This window comes from Lepus europaeus, chromosome 12 (genome assembly GCF_033115175.1).
Source record: "Lepus europaeus isolate LE1 chromosome 12, mLepTim1.pri, whole genome shotgun sequence".
Classification (NCBI taxonomy): Eukaryota; Metazoa; Chordata; class Mammalia; order Lagomorpha; family Leporidae; genus Lepus; species Lepus europaeus.
Genome location: NC_084838.1, coordinates 1,352,602 through 1,367,300, shown reverse-complemented (window position 1 = coordinate 1,367,300; position 14,699 = coordinate 1,352,602). Strand labels below are relative to the sequence as shown.

At 69.2% G+C, this 14,699-nt stretch overlaps 1 protein-coding gene across 1 annotated transcript; it reads left to right on the top strand.

The window, feature by feature from the left end:
- The first annotated feature begins 313 nt into the window (after positions 1–313).
- Positions 314–13,774, top strand: NACC2 (NACC family member 2). The gene is made up of 5 exons (XM_062207243.1): positions 314–1,249; positions 11,498–11,662; positions 11,977–12,082; positions 12,530–12,627; positions 13,279–13,774. Exons 1-5 carry the CDS (start codon positions 373–375, stop codon positions 13,764–13,766), a joined length of 1,734 nt encoding a protein of 577 aa, XP_062063227.1. The 5' UTR covers positions 314–372; the 3' UTR covers positions 13,767–13,774.
- The last annotated feature ends 925 nt before the right edge of the window (positions 13,775–14,699 follow it).

Sequence of the window (14,699 nt, the reverse complement as noted above, 5' to 3'; positions counted from 1 at the left end):
GGGAGGGGGCTGGCTTCAGCCCAGGCCGCCCCCCCCCCCCCAGGCACACCTGGGCCCTCTGCAGGGCTGTGGAGGGGAGGGGAGGGAACAAGCCAGGACCAGAGGCTCCGGGACCCCTCGCCTGGGCGCAGCCCGGGAACTTTTTCTGGGAGAGGAGTTGCTGCCCGGGCTGCACCGCCCGCCCCAGCCCCTCCCAGCGCCCCCCAGCCCCCGCCGGGTGTCTGTGCATGGAGCAGTCCAGGGGCATGGTGGGGGGCGGTGGGCGGCTGGGCGGCAGCTGACGGCCGCGTCCCCTCCCCGCCCCCACAGATGCGCCCCGCCAGGGCCGCCCCGCGCTGAGAGAGTGAGGGCCGCCGCCGGCGCCCGCCCGCCATGTCTCAGATGCTGCACATTGAGATCCCCAACTTCGGCAACACCGTGCTCGGCTGCCTGAACGAGCAGCGCCTGCTGGGCCTCTACTGCGATGTGTCCATCGTGGTCAAGGGCCAGGCCTTCAAGGCCCACCGGGCCGTGCTGGCCGCCAGCAGCCTCTACTTCCGCGACCTGTTCAGCGGCAACAGCAAGAGCGCCTTCGAGCTGCCGGGCACCGTGCCGCCCGCCTGCTTCCAGCAGATCCTGTCCTTCTGCTACACGGGCAAGCTGACCATGGCGGCCAGCGAGCAGCTGGTGGTCATGTACACGGCCGGCTTCCTGCAGATCCAGCACATCGTGGAGCGCGGCACCGACCTCATGTTCAAGGTGAGCTCGCCCCACTGCGACTCCCAGACGGCCGCGACGGAGGACGCCAGCTCCGAGCCCCAGAGCCCCTGCACCCAGCTGCAGCCGGCCACTGCCGCCGCCGCCGCCGGCCCCTACGTCGTGTCCCCCTCCGTGCCCATCCCGCTGCTGACCCGCGTGAAGCACGAAGCCATGGAGCTGCCGCCGGCCGCCGGCCCGGGCCTGGCCCCCAAGCGACCGCTGGAGGCGGGGCCGCGGGATGGCGTGGCGGTGGCGGCCGGCGCGGCCCCCCTGAAGCTGCCCCGGGTCTCCTACTACGGGGTGCCCAGCCTGGCCACCCTCCTCCCCGGCGTCCAGCAGGCGCCGTACCCCCAGGGGGAGCGGACCAGTCCGGGGGCCAGCAGCCTGCCCACCACCGACAGCCCCACCTCGTACCACAACGAGGAGGACGAGGAGGACGACGAGGCCTACGACGCCATGGTGGACGAGCAGTACGGCCAGGTGTACATCAAGGCCACGGGCAGCTACGCAGGTAATGGGGCCCCCGTGCAGCGCCTGCAGCCCGGGGGGAGGGGGGGAGCCAGTGGCCAGCCTGGAGGCGGGGATGGGAGGAGAGTGAGGGAGGTGCCCTGGGGTGCACGGGACAGCAGCGGGAGCCGGAGGCCGTGGCGGCCGGGGCACCTGCCAGTGGGCACACGATTCTGTCGCGGCTCCTCCAGCCTTGGTGTCCCCCTCTGTACGGCACGTGGACCTGTGCGTGGTGTCCAGTGGCTTCTGTCAGAGGCCGAGGGTCACCTGGGCCTTTCCTGTGACCCCAGGGGAGCCCCTGGCTTCTTCCTTGCTGGGCCAGCTCCCCTCGTGGGACCTGGGAGCTTCGTGTGCCCCCCGATGCCCGGTGCTGCAGTGGGGGCAGGATTTGCTGGACAGAAGGTCCAGCCATCGGGGCCCAGAACCGGCGCCTCCTCAGCCTGGGCCGCAGAGCTGCCGTGGCCCCGTGTGGCCGCATGGGCGCCCTGTCTTTCCCTCGCCTGGGGGACACTGCGGTACTGGGGGGTGGGGGGCAGGGAACCAGCTCGGGCCCTTGACTACGGACCCGACAGTGGTTCTGGGCCGTGGCTGTGGCCTCCCCACCGCCCCCACGAAGGTGTCACCAGCACCAGTGTCCCCCTTCACTTGGTAAGCGCTGCCGGTGTCCTCCTCGCTCGCCCAGACCCACGCTCCGTGGCTTCTGTTGCCGTTCGGTAGCAGTAGGGGGTACGCTTGGCTTTTCCCAGATCGGCCCCGAGCAGGACAACGGGGATCACATGGCAGACGCAGGCCGGAATCTGCCCTGGGGCGGCAACCTTGGTGGCGGGGAAGGCCCCGAGACCGTTCCTGCGGCACTGGTTCCCAGCCCCGGGCAGCCCCCTGAGGACCGCACCCCACCGTGGCAGCTGGACAGGGCTCTGTGGAGCGGGCGCTGGGGCAGGGCTGCCACCGCGCTTCCCACGAGCACCCCAAGCCGGGGACAGGCCCGTGGGCCCTGACACCTCCAGAGTTCTTGCCACAAACCCTGTGCCCCTCGTCCAGTGTGACCTTGGCCCAGGGACAGGCAGGCCGGACGCTGGGTCGCTGGGAGCGGGGTGCAGGGGACAGCTCATCCGATGCACCTGCCCCGAGAGCTGGGTCAGCTGGAGGCCTCCCCTCCTGCGTGCTGGCCGGACGGTGGCTGTGAGAGGCTTTGAGTGGCCGAGCCACGAGCCACGCTGCGGCTGTGGGACTAGGGCTGGGCCCCGGGGGGGGGGGGGTTCCTGCGTGTGGCCGGCCCACCCTCCCAGAGGTGCCCGAAGGCTGTGGGTTCTCTCTTTGGCAAGCCCTTAAATGGGGCAGAGGAGGGGGCGTGTGGCTTCTTGGTGAAAATCTAGGTTATTGGCAGTGACGTTGTCGCCAGTACCGCTGGTTGTGGGGGGAGGCTGAGGGGCGGGGCCCGCCAAGGCCGCCTCGGGGCAGGTCCTGGTGCCCGCTGGGGCATCCCACCAGCCTGCTGCCTCTCGCTCTGTCCCCTCTGGCCTGGGCTCCCTACCGGTCAAGTGAGAGATTGGCTGAAGTCGCCCACTGTGCACCACGAGGTGTGTGTGGCCAGGGGACAGTGATGCCCACGCTCACCCCCCCTCCAAGCCTGCATGCTGGACTCCAGTGGGCAGGCAGGACAGGAAGTGGCTCGCCTGTCGCTCCCTCGGCCTGTGCCGTGGCTGCCGGCTTGGGTCTTCCCAGTGCCCGTGCAGGTGGATCCAGCCTGGTACTGCCGGGGGTGCCGCCCAGAAGCCCTGCGGGGGGGGGGGGGGGTCCGTCCCCAGCGTCCGTGGGGGCTGGCAGCGGACGGGGTGATGTGCACCTGTCACGCCGGCCGGCTGTTGTGCCGGGAGCGAAGACCTCGCCTTCGCGGGAGGTGCAGGCGCTCGGCGCTCACGCGTGTTGGGACCCAGCCTGATGGGCAGCGAGCTGGCGGCCGAGGGCGGCGTGGGCCTCATCCCTGGGACATCTCCCACGCAGGGCCAGATTCCCTCTGGGGCTGTGGGCCGTGGTCTCCGGCCGCCGAGGCCGTGATGTGACGGGCGTGGGTGTCGGGGTCCAGGACAGCAAGTCCCTGCCCCCTTGTCCTGTGGATCCCGGCCACGGTGCCTGAGACAGGCCCCGGCCCCACGTGTGATTATGTCCAGGCTGGGGAGGCGCCCGTGGCCGGGGCAGGTGGGGGCGGGGTGCTGTGCTGTGCTGGAGAGGGTGTGGGGGCCAGGAGGGGGCCAGGCCATCTGGGGCTGCCCAGCTCCTCCCTGGACGGCCTGGTGTCTGCCCCCTGCCCAGCCCACCCCCCTGGTCCTGCACGTGCTCTGCAGGGGCCGGCAGTCGAAGCAGAAACACAGGGAGAACTTGGGAAACGGAACTGCCCGTGGCCCCGAGGGGCTTACCTCAGCCCTGCTGTCCAGGCACCTGGCACAGCTGCCGCTGGCCCGGCCCCGCCCCTGGCCCCGAGGGTGTGGGTGGCTCTGTGGTCCCAGGAGAGGCAGCGGCCACAGTGCCCTTGGCCGAGTGGCCTGTGACCTTCGAGGTCAGCTCGGTGGGCGTCGGCCCAGGCCTGGAGCGCAGAGCCCGTGGGGTGACAATGCTGCCCTCGGACGAGGTCCGGCTCGCAGAGCCTGTCCCGCGTGGCACAGTGCAGGCCGTCCACGGGGGTCTGCTGATGGCGGGGAGACCACTTCTGCCAGTAGCTGTCGCGTGGGGTTTCCACGAGAGGACCAGGGGTGCGGCCACTTTGTTGGAACCGCTTTCCCCGGTGGGGAGGCTTTAAGGCCATGGGCCTGGATAGGTTGGGGCCCAAGAAGTGGGGGAGTTGGGGGCACTCCTGCCGGCCTGGGCTGGGGCGGTGCCAGCACCCATGTGTGTCTCACCGAGCACCTCTGGGGCCCCCGTGGGCACCCTTGCTCCGCCCCCGGCAAGTGCACTGCTCCTGGCTGACCCTCGAGCCCCTGAACTCCCCAAGGCCACGACTGAGGTTTAGCCCTGGTGGCACCTGGGACTGTCCCCGGCCCCTGCTGACCCCGCCGGCCACAGGCAGGGCGCCCTGTGCATGTGTGCGGTTCACAGAAACACAGCATTGGTTTTGTAAAGATTGACTTAGAGATTCTTTGAAGGTTCACTCCCCAAATGGCTGCAACGGCCGGAGCTGCGCCGATCCAAAGCCAGGAGCTTCCTCCGGGTCTCCCACGCGGGTGCAGGGGCCCGAGCACTGGGCCGTCCTCCGCTGCCTTCCCAGGTGCACTAGCGGGGAGCTGGGTCGGAAGTGGAGCCGCCGGGACTGATGCTGTCATTACGGGCAGAGACTTAACCGGCAGCGCCGTGGTGCAGCTGGCTAAGCCACCGCCTACAGCGCCGGCATCCCATGTGGGCACCGGTTTGAGTCCCGGCTGCTCCACCTCGGATCCAGCTCCCTGCTGTGGCCTGGCAAAGCAGAGGAAGATGGCCCAGGTCCTTGGTCCCCTGCACCCGCGTGGGAGACCCGGATGGAGCTCCTGGCTCCGGCCGTTGCTGCCACTTGGGAAGTGAACCATCGATTTCGGTAACTCTGGTTTTCAAACAAAACAAATCTCTCAAAAATAAATACATTTTAGGGGATGATTTATTTTCGTTCTACTTGAGTGAGACAGACCTGCCCACAGTTAACCCCAAGTTCCCACTGGAACCGGGGCTGGGCCTGGCCGAGTCCGAAGCCCATTGAGGTTTCCTGGCCACTGAGGGCCGGCCTGGGAAACCGTGGGCGGGGCCGGCAGGGACCCCAGGCACCCAACTTGGGGTGGTGTTGGCGACTTGACTCCCGCACGCGCCCGCCGCCCCGCATAGTTTAATTGTGGGTGTTTCAGTCTGCTCCGTCTCGTTCCAGCGATGACAAGTGGCCTCCGTGGGCGCTGAGACCCTCGGGTGGCCTGGGGCTCTGCCCGTGGCTCGGGGTCGGGGCTGAGTCCCCGCATCGGTGCCTCCTCGCACCCGTGTCCGGCTCCGCTGCGGGCCTCCTGCCTGGACGCCTCCGTGTCTCCTGCGTAGCCTGGGCCCCGGTGCCGCTGTGGCCACGTAGCTCGTGCCTCCTGGCGCTGTCCGTCCTCCCGGGGTCACCACTGCCCCTCCCCCGACGACGGGGTGACCCTCCCGGTAGAGTGTGCGTCTGAGCTTGTGCAGGGGTGGGGGTCCCACGGTCACCTCCACGTCCGAGGGGCAGGGACTGTGCCCACCCTGTGGTCATTTCTGGCAGCCCCTGGTCTGTGCACCAGCCCCTCCTGCCGTAGGGCTTGGCCGCCATCCTGTGTCCAGGAGTGGGTGGGGTCTCGGGTCCGCTCAGTAGCCACAGAACACCAGGTCCTGGGTAGATGTAGGCCTGGGCCTTCAGACGTTTGCATTCAGGTCTCTGGTGAGTTCGGGTCGCGGGGTGAATCTGGCCGTTTCGCAGGGCGCACCTGCCGCTGTCCCAGCCGTGGTCGGGGGCTTGGGGTCGAGACCGTGGGGCTCAGGCCACGCCCTCTTGCCGGCTGTTGCATTTCCCTGTTGTGAGCTGGTGATGGACTGGAACGCGGTGGGCACCCCCGAAACAGAGCCCGCCCGGGGGGGACAGTGCGTCCAGCAGCAGCGATGGCTTGCGACCTGGATCCCTGCCACCCACGGGGGAGGCCGGCACTGAGTTCCTGGTCCCTGTCTTTGGCACCGGGCTGTTTGGGGAGTGACCCAGCAGGCAGGCACGCTGTCTCGGGTCTGGTCCGTCCGCAGGTCGCCGTGTGTGTCCCTCAGCTGGCTGCTGGCTCCCGGAAGTCCCTCTCCCCCATGACCGTGGCCTCCCCTGGCCGTGGCCTCCCCTGGCCGTGGCCTCCTCTTTGCTCTCCCCTCTCTGGTTTTCAGGACTTTCCCTCTGTTCCTTTCTTTTCTCTTTTTAAGATTTTTTGTTTATTCAAAAGGCAGAGCTACAGAGAGAGGTCTTCCATCCGCTGGTCCACCCCCCAGATGGCCGCAATGGCCAGGGCCGGGCTGGAGCCGGGAGCTCGGAGCTCCACCCAGGTCTCCCACGGGGCGCAGGGCCCAGGACTTGAGCCGTCACTGGGGAAGTGGAAGCTGGGCTGGATCCCAGGCGCTCCAGGACGGGGCACGCCTGCCTGTGACCTCTGACCCCTGCCCGTTACCTCTGACTCCCTGCCACACGCCTGCCCGTGACCTCAGCCGTCCTCTGCCCTTGCCAACGTGCAGAGCCATCCGCCTGTCCCTCGCTTGTTTCCGCCCTTGGCCTCGATCTTTGAGTCACTGTGCGTGTGTGAGAGGCAGCGTCGCAGACCCCGCACCTGCAGAGCGCCGACTGTATACATGCTCGGTGCCGCACGCCCCAAGGGCACGTTTCCATCCTTCAGATAGAAGTGCTCTGTGCTGCCTGCAGGCTTTGTCCCCGTGGTCCCCGTGGTCCCCGGGTTCCGTCCTGTGTGCTGCGTGATCCCAGACACGCGTGTGCATGTGTGTGTCAGGTCTGCACGCTGTTGCCCTGTGCCCCGGGGTGCACCTGCCGCGTCCCGCCTGTTCTTCGGTTTCCTGCCCTTGCGTGGCTGCGTGTGGGTGGGGGCCCGGGCCTGCCGTGTCTGCTCCGGGCTGGTGTCCCGCCCGCCGGTGCCCTCCCCGCCGTCGCCCGTCCTCCCAGGCTGCTCCTGGGCTTCTCCGTATTCTTTTGGTGAAAGATTTGTGTATCCGAGCGGCAGAGGGAGATTGGCCACAGTGGTCAGGGCAGGGCCAGGCTGCAGCCAGGAGCGGGCGCTCTGCTCGGGCCTCCCGCGTGGGCGCAGGGGCCCAGGGACTTGGGCGTCGCTGCCGCCTCCCAGCGCGTGAGCAGGAGCCCTCTCAGAAGCAGCGCGCCGGGGAGGGGGGAGGGGCCCGCTTCCTCGCCGGCACCCTGGCCTCCCTGCCCGCCCGGCCTCCCCTCAGCCAGCTGGACACTGTCAGTTTCACGGCAGACACGGCTCTCCCGTCTACCGGCTCACTTCCCAAATGCCCGCAGCGCCCAGGAAGCTGGTGGCCAAACTCCACCCAGGTCCCGTGCTGCCTCCCGGGGTGCTGGGTTGGGAGTGGAGCCAGGCCCCGCGATGTGGCCCCTGGGCGGCCCTGGCAGACCCGCCTTCGTGGGCGTCTTCGGCCACCTCCAGGTCCCCGGCCGCCGGCTCTGGGTTTGATCTGCAGCCTGGCGGTCACCTCTGCCCGTCTCCCTGCTCGTGGGTTAATGACGTGACGATGACGTCAGCATTCCTCCTGGCTGAGCTCTGCCCCAAACTTGAGCTGTCGCCGGCCGGCCTGCCGGCCCCGTCCCTGATCCTGGGGCTCCTGTCCTTGTCCCCGGGGAGCTTCCCGTCTCTCTCCTGTCTGCGTGTCCAGGTCTCGGCCCCTGCTGCGTTCTGTCCCCCCCCCCCCCATCTCTGGTCGCCGCGCGTCCCGTGCCCCGGAGCGTCGGTCTGAAAGCTGGTGTCTCTGTGTCTGATCTCACAGCTCCTGCGACAGGGGCTTTGCTGCCGCTGGCGTTGCACCGGCACCGTGGAGAAGCTGCAGGCGGCCAAGGGACGGCTGCTGCGGGGCTGAGGCCGCGGGTCGCCTGCGTTCCCCGAATCCCGCGCTGGCTCCTGGTGCACGCGGTGTGAGCGCGGTGTGAGCGCGGTGTGAGCTGGTGTGAGCGTCATGTGAGCTGGGATGAGCTCGGTGTGAGCGTGGTGTGAGCGCGCTGGCGCCTCTCAGCTCAGCTTTTCCTTCTCTTCTTTGTGTATTTGGAGGAGGGAGAGAGAGAGAAGGAGAGAGCAGGAGAGAGAGGGAGAGAGGGAGGTCTTCCATACTCTTGGTTCACGCCCCAGATGGCCACAGTGGCCAGGGCTGGACCAGGCTGAAGCCAGGAGCTGGAGCTCCATCCGGGTCTCCCACGCGGGTGCAGGGGCCCAGGCACATGGGCCGTCCTCCACCGCCTTCCCAGGCCCATGAGCTGGGAGCTGGACCGGAAGGGGAGCAGCTGGGACTCCCGGTGCCCACGGTGGAGGCCGAGGCTTCACCTGCCGCATCACAGCGCGGCCCGGAGCTCTTTGCTGGGCACACACGATGCTTTCCACTCGGGGAAGCCGCACAGCCGCAGCCCCGGGACCCCGGCCCTGATCAGCCCCTCGGCGCCCCCGCCTCCCCACGGCGCCCGGAGCCTCGTCTGCCCGGTGTGTGCGCCTCACTCCTGCGTGTGGTCACGTGGCCCTGCGTCACCCCTGCACCACAGCCCTGTTCAAGCTGTCCCTGCTGGGGTCCCAGACTCGCCCTCGAGGGGTGGGGGAGGGGGCCTGGGGGGAGAAGCTCCCCGAGGAGCCCTCCTGCGCTCAGGGCAGGCCAGCACCCCAGGCCGGGGCTTACCACACTGAGCCACGCTGGCCCGTGGCTGGATTCGTGGCTTCCTGCACGGAGTTGTCCGTTTGCAAAGCCCGCGGTGTGGGTCGCGGGTTGTGGGTCGTGGGTCGTGACCCTGGATCTCAGGATTCCAGGCACCCCGCGTGCCTCGTGCGCCCGGCCGCCTCTCCGCCATCTCCCCTGGAGCTCGCCTTTGCGTTCAGCTCTGCCGTGGGCCCTGTGGCCCTATGGTGGGGGCCTGGCATTGCCTGTGCCGCCCGGTAGCTCCTGGTCACTCCCTCGGGGACTGGCTCGTGTCCCTTTGTCACACACCAGTTTTGCTCACTGCTGTGGACCTGTCGGCCTCCCTGTTGCCCGTTGAGCTGTGTGCCTGTCCCCGTGCCCACACCACAGGGCCTGGTCGCCATAGCCTTGTAGGCGTCTTTAGGATTTATTTATTTGAAAGGGGCTGGGGTCTTCCATGCGCGGGTTCACTCCCCAATTGGCCACAATGGCCAGAGCTGTGCCAGGGGCTTCTTCCAGGCCTCCCACGCGGGTGCAGGGCCCAAGGACGTGGGCCGTCTTCCACTGCTTTCCCAGGCCACAGCAGAGCTGGATCACAAGTGGAGCAGCCGGGACTTGAGCCCACGACCACAGGGTCGCCAGTGCTGCAGGCGGTGGCTTTACCTCTACCTCACAGTGCCGGCCCCCTCTTGGCTTCAGCCGGGTGACGTGGCTCGGCGTTCCCCATCAGCCTGGACAGAGTGGCGGCTCTCTGGGCAGTCTGGCAAAGGGTTCTTTGTCTTGTCCAGGGTTCAGTGCGAGGGGTGGGCTCCCCTGGGTGGCGCCCCCTCCCTCCAGCCTCTGCTCGCATCCCTGGGGGCCTCCTGCTGTCAGGGGCCCAGCCCACCAGGCCCTCCTGCTTCCGTCCATCGTCCTGTGGCCCCCGCCTCGTGTTTTGGTTGGGGAGGGTTGCCAGTGCCGCAGCCAGCGGGTCCCCTGCCGGAGCCCTCCGTACCCACACCCCCCCCCCCGCCTCCTCGCCCTGCGTGTCATCTATCGGTGCCTTGCTGTGAGCGTGGACGTGAGTGACCGCCCAGCCGGCCCCCTGCTCGTGTGCCCCTCGCCCCTCGCCCCGGCCTCACGCACCCGTCCACGCCTGGAGCCCGGCGCCCTCGGCTGCTGGGGTCTGACCACAGCCAAGCCCGGGTTTGCTGTGACGCGAGGCGGGGCTTCTCCCGCCCTGCACCTTGCACCCCCCCCAATGAGCCGCTGTTCCGGATCTTTCCGTGTTGACCCTCTGCACCAGGACTTGGTTTCCTGCCGCCCCACGGGCTGCGCGCTCTCGGCTTCTCCGACCATCACGGCGCTGCCGTGTGTGACACAGGATCCCGAAAACCCAGGAGGACCCCCGCTGCTCCCGGCCGCCTCGGGGTCCAGGCCACACTCCAGGGTCCCGCTCTCCACGCCGTGGCGGGGGCCGGCGCACCTCTGCCGTCGAGGTGCCGTGGGCTCAGGGTATTTTTAACCGCAGCAGCCGGCACCCAGCAGGGCAGAAATAGAAGTTTTCGGTTGTTTCGGGAGCGGGGCTGGGAGGGGCGTGCGGACGGGGTTATTTCTGGGGCGAGCACGCCTCCCGCGGCTGCTGCTCCTTTGCTGTGCTGTCATCGCGGCGTTGTGCTGGGGGCCGCTAATTAAGCCTTAAAACCCCGCAGTGCTGCTGCCTGTCCGTCCGACCCCGGTTCTCCCCGGCGGGCAGCGGCCACTTTCTGGCCTCTGCTCTGTGTCTCCTCACTTGGCCAACCCGCCCCGTCCCCAGTGGGCGTCCCTTGGTCCTGAGTGGGTCCCTGGGAAGGGCTGGCCTGCGGGCGCCAAGCCCAGCTGTCCCTGGCTGGGCACCTGTGGCCGCCCCGACCTGTCCAGGCAGCTTCTCCGTGACCGGGGCCGGCGGCCGGCGGAGCAGGTGCAGCTTCCTGTTGAAGGCAGCGCACCAGAAGCCGCCCCCTCTGGGGACCTCCCGGGCTCCTGCCCTGTGTGGGGGCGGGGTGTGGGGGCTGACCCCTCAGGAGCGAGGACAGGGGCTGGGCGCAGTGGAGAGATGGGGTTGGTGAGTGATCCCCACCCTGGGCAGCCGTGGGCCCCCGAGAGCACCCCTGGCCGCAGAGTCTGCTGGAGGACCTGGCTGGGCAGGCGGCCTGGGGCCTGCTGGCGCCTGGGTTCAGGCGGGGCAGTGGCCTCGCCGCCCGGGCCCTGCAGCCCGGCTTGGATGCGCCACAGAGTCTTAAGGGGCCCCTGCTCTGGGTGGCGCCGTGGGTCGTAGCTGTGGGGTCCCGGCTCAGAGCGGGCCTGGGGGTCCCTGACCGCTGTCTGCCCCAGCAGCGTGTCGGCAACGTTCCTGGGGCCACCCCGGCCGCATTTTCCTGGCGGATGGCTCCTCGAGCCGCAGTCCCCAGGTCCCAGGGTCCGTGACCATGCCCGAGCCTCACAGCCCCTCCCCGGGCAGCCCTGCCCGGCTGCCTCAGGCATGGCGGTGCTGGGAGGGCGGAGCCTGAGGGCCGACCACACCTGGGCCCCCACTCAGCGTCGCCCCCGCCCCGTCCGAGGTTCCGTGGGTTGCAGGTGCTGCCCTGTTGGCGCCAGCCTCATCCCCAGTCCTGAGGCGCCGGCCAGCGGCCCCCTTGTCCCTGGCGTGGGCCACTTCTTTGCTGCCACCCCATCAGTCCCAGCCCTCCCCCCGTCACGACGCCGTGGCTGGACACATTGTGGCGGCCACCCCTGCCCCCAGCGGCTTGTTCCCGGGCCTCCTCCACCTGCTCACTGGGGGGCGGGACTCGGGAGGCGGAGGGCGGCCGCGGCAGCTGACCTGGTCCTGTGCCCGCAGTGCCGGAGAAGCCGGAGCCGGTGCCGCTGGAGAGCCGCTCCTGCGTCCTCATCCGCCGTGACCTGGTGGCGCTGCCCGCCAGCCTCATCAGCCAGATCGGGTACCGCTGCCACCCCAAGCTCTACTCGGAGGGCGACCCCGGCGAGAAGCTGGAGCTGGTGGCGGGTGAGTCCTCGCTGTGCCGCCGGGGGAGGCTGCCAGGCCCGGGCGGCCCCAGGGCCCGAGGCCAGGGTCAGACTAGAGCGGGTTTCTCGCCTCTCCCTGTAGACTGCGCACATACACGGAAGCTGGTCTGACGGCAGAGGCAGCTCCTCTTGCCGTGCGGCAGCCTCGGGGGGCCTCACGCCTCCTGGGCTGGCATTGAGTGTCCTGGGACGCCCTGGGCTGGGGGAGGGACAGCGGCGGCCCGGGTGCCTGCGTGTCAGTGGCAGCGGCCGTGCCCTCCGCAGGCCCCGGCTCACGGCACGCGTGTCCCGCAGGCTCGGGGGTGTACATCACGCGTGGCCAGCTCATGAACTGCCACCTGTGCGCGGGGGTGAAGCACAAGGTCCTGCTGCGCAGGCTCCTGGCCACCTTCTTCGACAGGTGGGTCCCTCGCGTCCCCGGGGTGGGCGCCCTGGAGCGCGGGAGGGCAGGAAGTCCCAGGGGCTCTGTGGGCCCCCAGCCCCCTCCACCACCCGCTGACCCCCACGTGCCCTGGGGGTCCCAGTGCCCAAGGCTCAGGTCTGGCCCAGGGGGTTTCTACATCCTTTATCCAGAGGGTGGCTGGGCCTACACCCCTCCCCCGACGCCACTCCAGCCCGCCAGGACCCCTCCCTCGGTCACTCCTACCAGTCCAGGTTGAAAGCCAGTGGGCTTTCCTCCTCGCCTGGCTGGCTCTTGGAGCTCCTCCCCCGTGGGCTCGAGGCTCCTCCCCCGTGGGCTCGAGGCTCCTCCCCCGTGGGCTCGAGGCTCCTCCCCCAGCATGTGTGCCCCTGGGGGAGCCCCAAGCCCCGGGTCACCGCCCCCCCCCCTTTGCTGTGCCCCCACCAGGAACACGCTGGCCAACAGCTGTGGCACAGGCATCCGTTCGTCCACCAGCGACCCCAGCCGCAAGCCGCTGGACAGCCGAGTCCTGAACGCTGTGAAACGTGAGAGGCCGGGTCTCCCTGGGGGAGGGGTCTTGTGGGACTTGGAAGCCCCCCGGGATCTGCCACGTGGGCCCCGCCCCGGGGAGAGAGGAGAAAAGAGCAGCGGCAGCCGGGTCCCAGCGCTAACGGCCCTGGCGGGGTTCCAGGCGCGAGGCATTCAGCTGCGAAACTATTTTAATATGTGAAATAGATCTAATTTTCCTTTTTGAACAAACCCCATATTTACATTTGGAGGTTATTTTGAGCCGTTGCCATCTGTTCGGCCGGCTTCTGCCTCCCGCTCCTGGGGTATGGGGGCGGAGCCTGGTCCCTGGGGGGGGGGACCACCACCCCCACCACCCCCACCCTGCACCCCCTGGTGGGGAGGAACAGACCCTGCCTGGCCTCCTGTAGCCGTCCACTGTGGAGGCTTCCGCTTGCGGGGAGGGCAGGGGCCCGTGTGGCCGGGGATAAGGGTCCGAGGGCCGGACAGCCGGGGCTGTGGGAGACGCGGTGGGGGGGCCTGCCACGTCCCGGCTCCTGGTGGAGGCCGTGGCCAACTCCTCCCCGCGCCAGGACCCCGAGCAGCCCCAAGCGCCGCGGCGGGCGGCGGCCGGAGTAGGGGGCTGTGTGGTCCCCGCCCTCACGCGGCCCGGCTGCCTGTCCCCGCAGTGTACTGTCAGAACTTCGCCCCCAGCTTCAAGGAGAGCGAGATGAACGTGATCGCCGCCGACATGTGCACCAACGCCCGGCGCGTGCGCAAGCGCTGGCTGCCCAAGATCAAGTCGATGCTGCCCGAGGGCGTGGAGATGTACCGCTCCGTCATGGGCTCCGCGGCGGCCAGCGTGCCCCTGGACCCTGAGTTCCCGGCCGCCGCGGCCCAGCTGTTCGAGCAGCGCGCCTACGCCGAGCGCCGGGGCGACGGCCCCAGCATCGTGGCTCTGAGGACCGACGCCGTGAATGTCGACCTGGCCGACGCCGGCGAGGAGGTGGACGGGGCCGGCTCGGTCATCCAGGAGGTGGCCGCGCCGGAGCCGCTGCCGGCCGCCGGCCAGAGCCCCCCGCAGCCCTTCGAGCAGGCCGGCGGCAGCCCCGGCAGGCCGCAGACGCCGGCCGCGGCGGCCCGGAGGCCCGAGGGCGCCTACGCGGGGACTCTGTAGGCGGGTGCGGCCGGGGCACTAGGGCTGCTTGCATGCGATACTAATACAATGTGGTCACGCGCTCACCTACTGACTGCTGCTGTTGCCTGAGAAAAATGTGATTTTACTCTGCTTGTACTGAACCGGATGAAGGAAGCGAATGCGTTCATTACACTGTAAACACGAGGCGCCGGCCCAGAGGTCAGGCTCCGGTCTGGGGGCGGCCCGCCGGCCCCCCCCCACCCCGGCGACACTCCTTCCTGACCCTGGGCCGCGGTGCGGGGCCGGGCACCCCGCCTTCTTCCCCCTCTCCCCAGACTCCGGTGCCGGGGCTGCACCGCCCACGGGGACGTGCGTGTGGGCGTGTGTGATCGGGCACATGTGCTTGTGTGACTGCTCACACGCGTGTGTGGATGTGCGTGTGTGTGAGCGTGCGTGTGCGCGGTGGTCTTTGCCGTTCACCTGGGGGTGGGGAGCAGTAGCCCCTTCTCCCCGTGGCGCCCGCCGTGGGGTGCACGGCTGTGCCCTCGCCGCCGTCCTCCTCAGCCGCTTTGGGGTTGCTTGGTTGGTTTTCGGTGTTTCGGTTTTGTTTCAGTTCGGATCTTTTCTGTATATGGTTTGGAAACTTTCGGACCCGATAGAGCAAAAAACTGGGGAGGAAGGAGGCCCTGTCCACTGCCCGCCGTGGCCCATGGAGGCCAGGGCGCGCTCCCGTGGCCCCCCAGCCCCAGGCCTGGGCCCTCGCTCCTCCCACCACCCAGCTGTGGGACTGGGGGTGTCTGCAGGGCAGGAGGCGGCGGCCCAGGCTGGTCCAGGCTGGTCCAGGCTGGTCCAGGCTGGAGCAGCCCCCTCACGAGGGCCCCTTGCTCTGGCTGCAGGCCCAGGCCTGGGGCGGGCATTGGCTGGTGTGGCTGCTGGGACCACAGGGGTCCGGGAGACAGGAGAGGGCGCGAG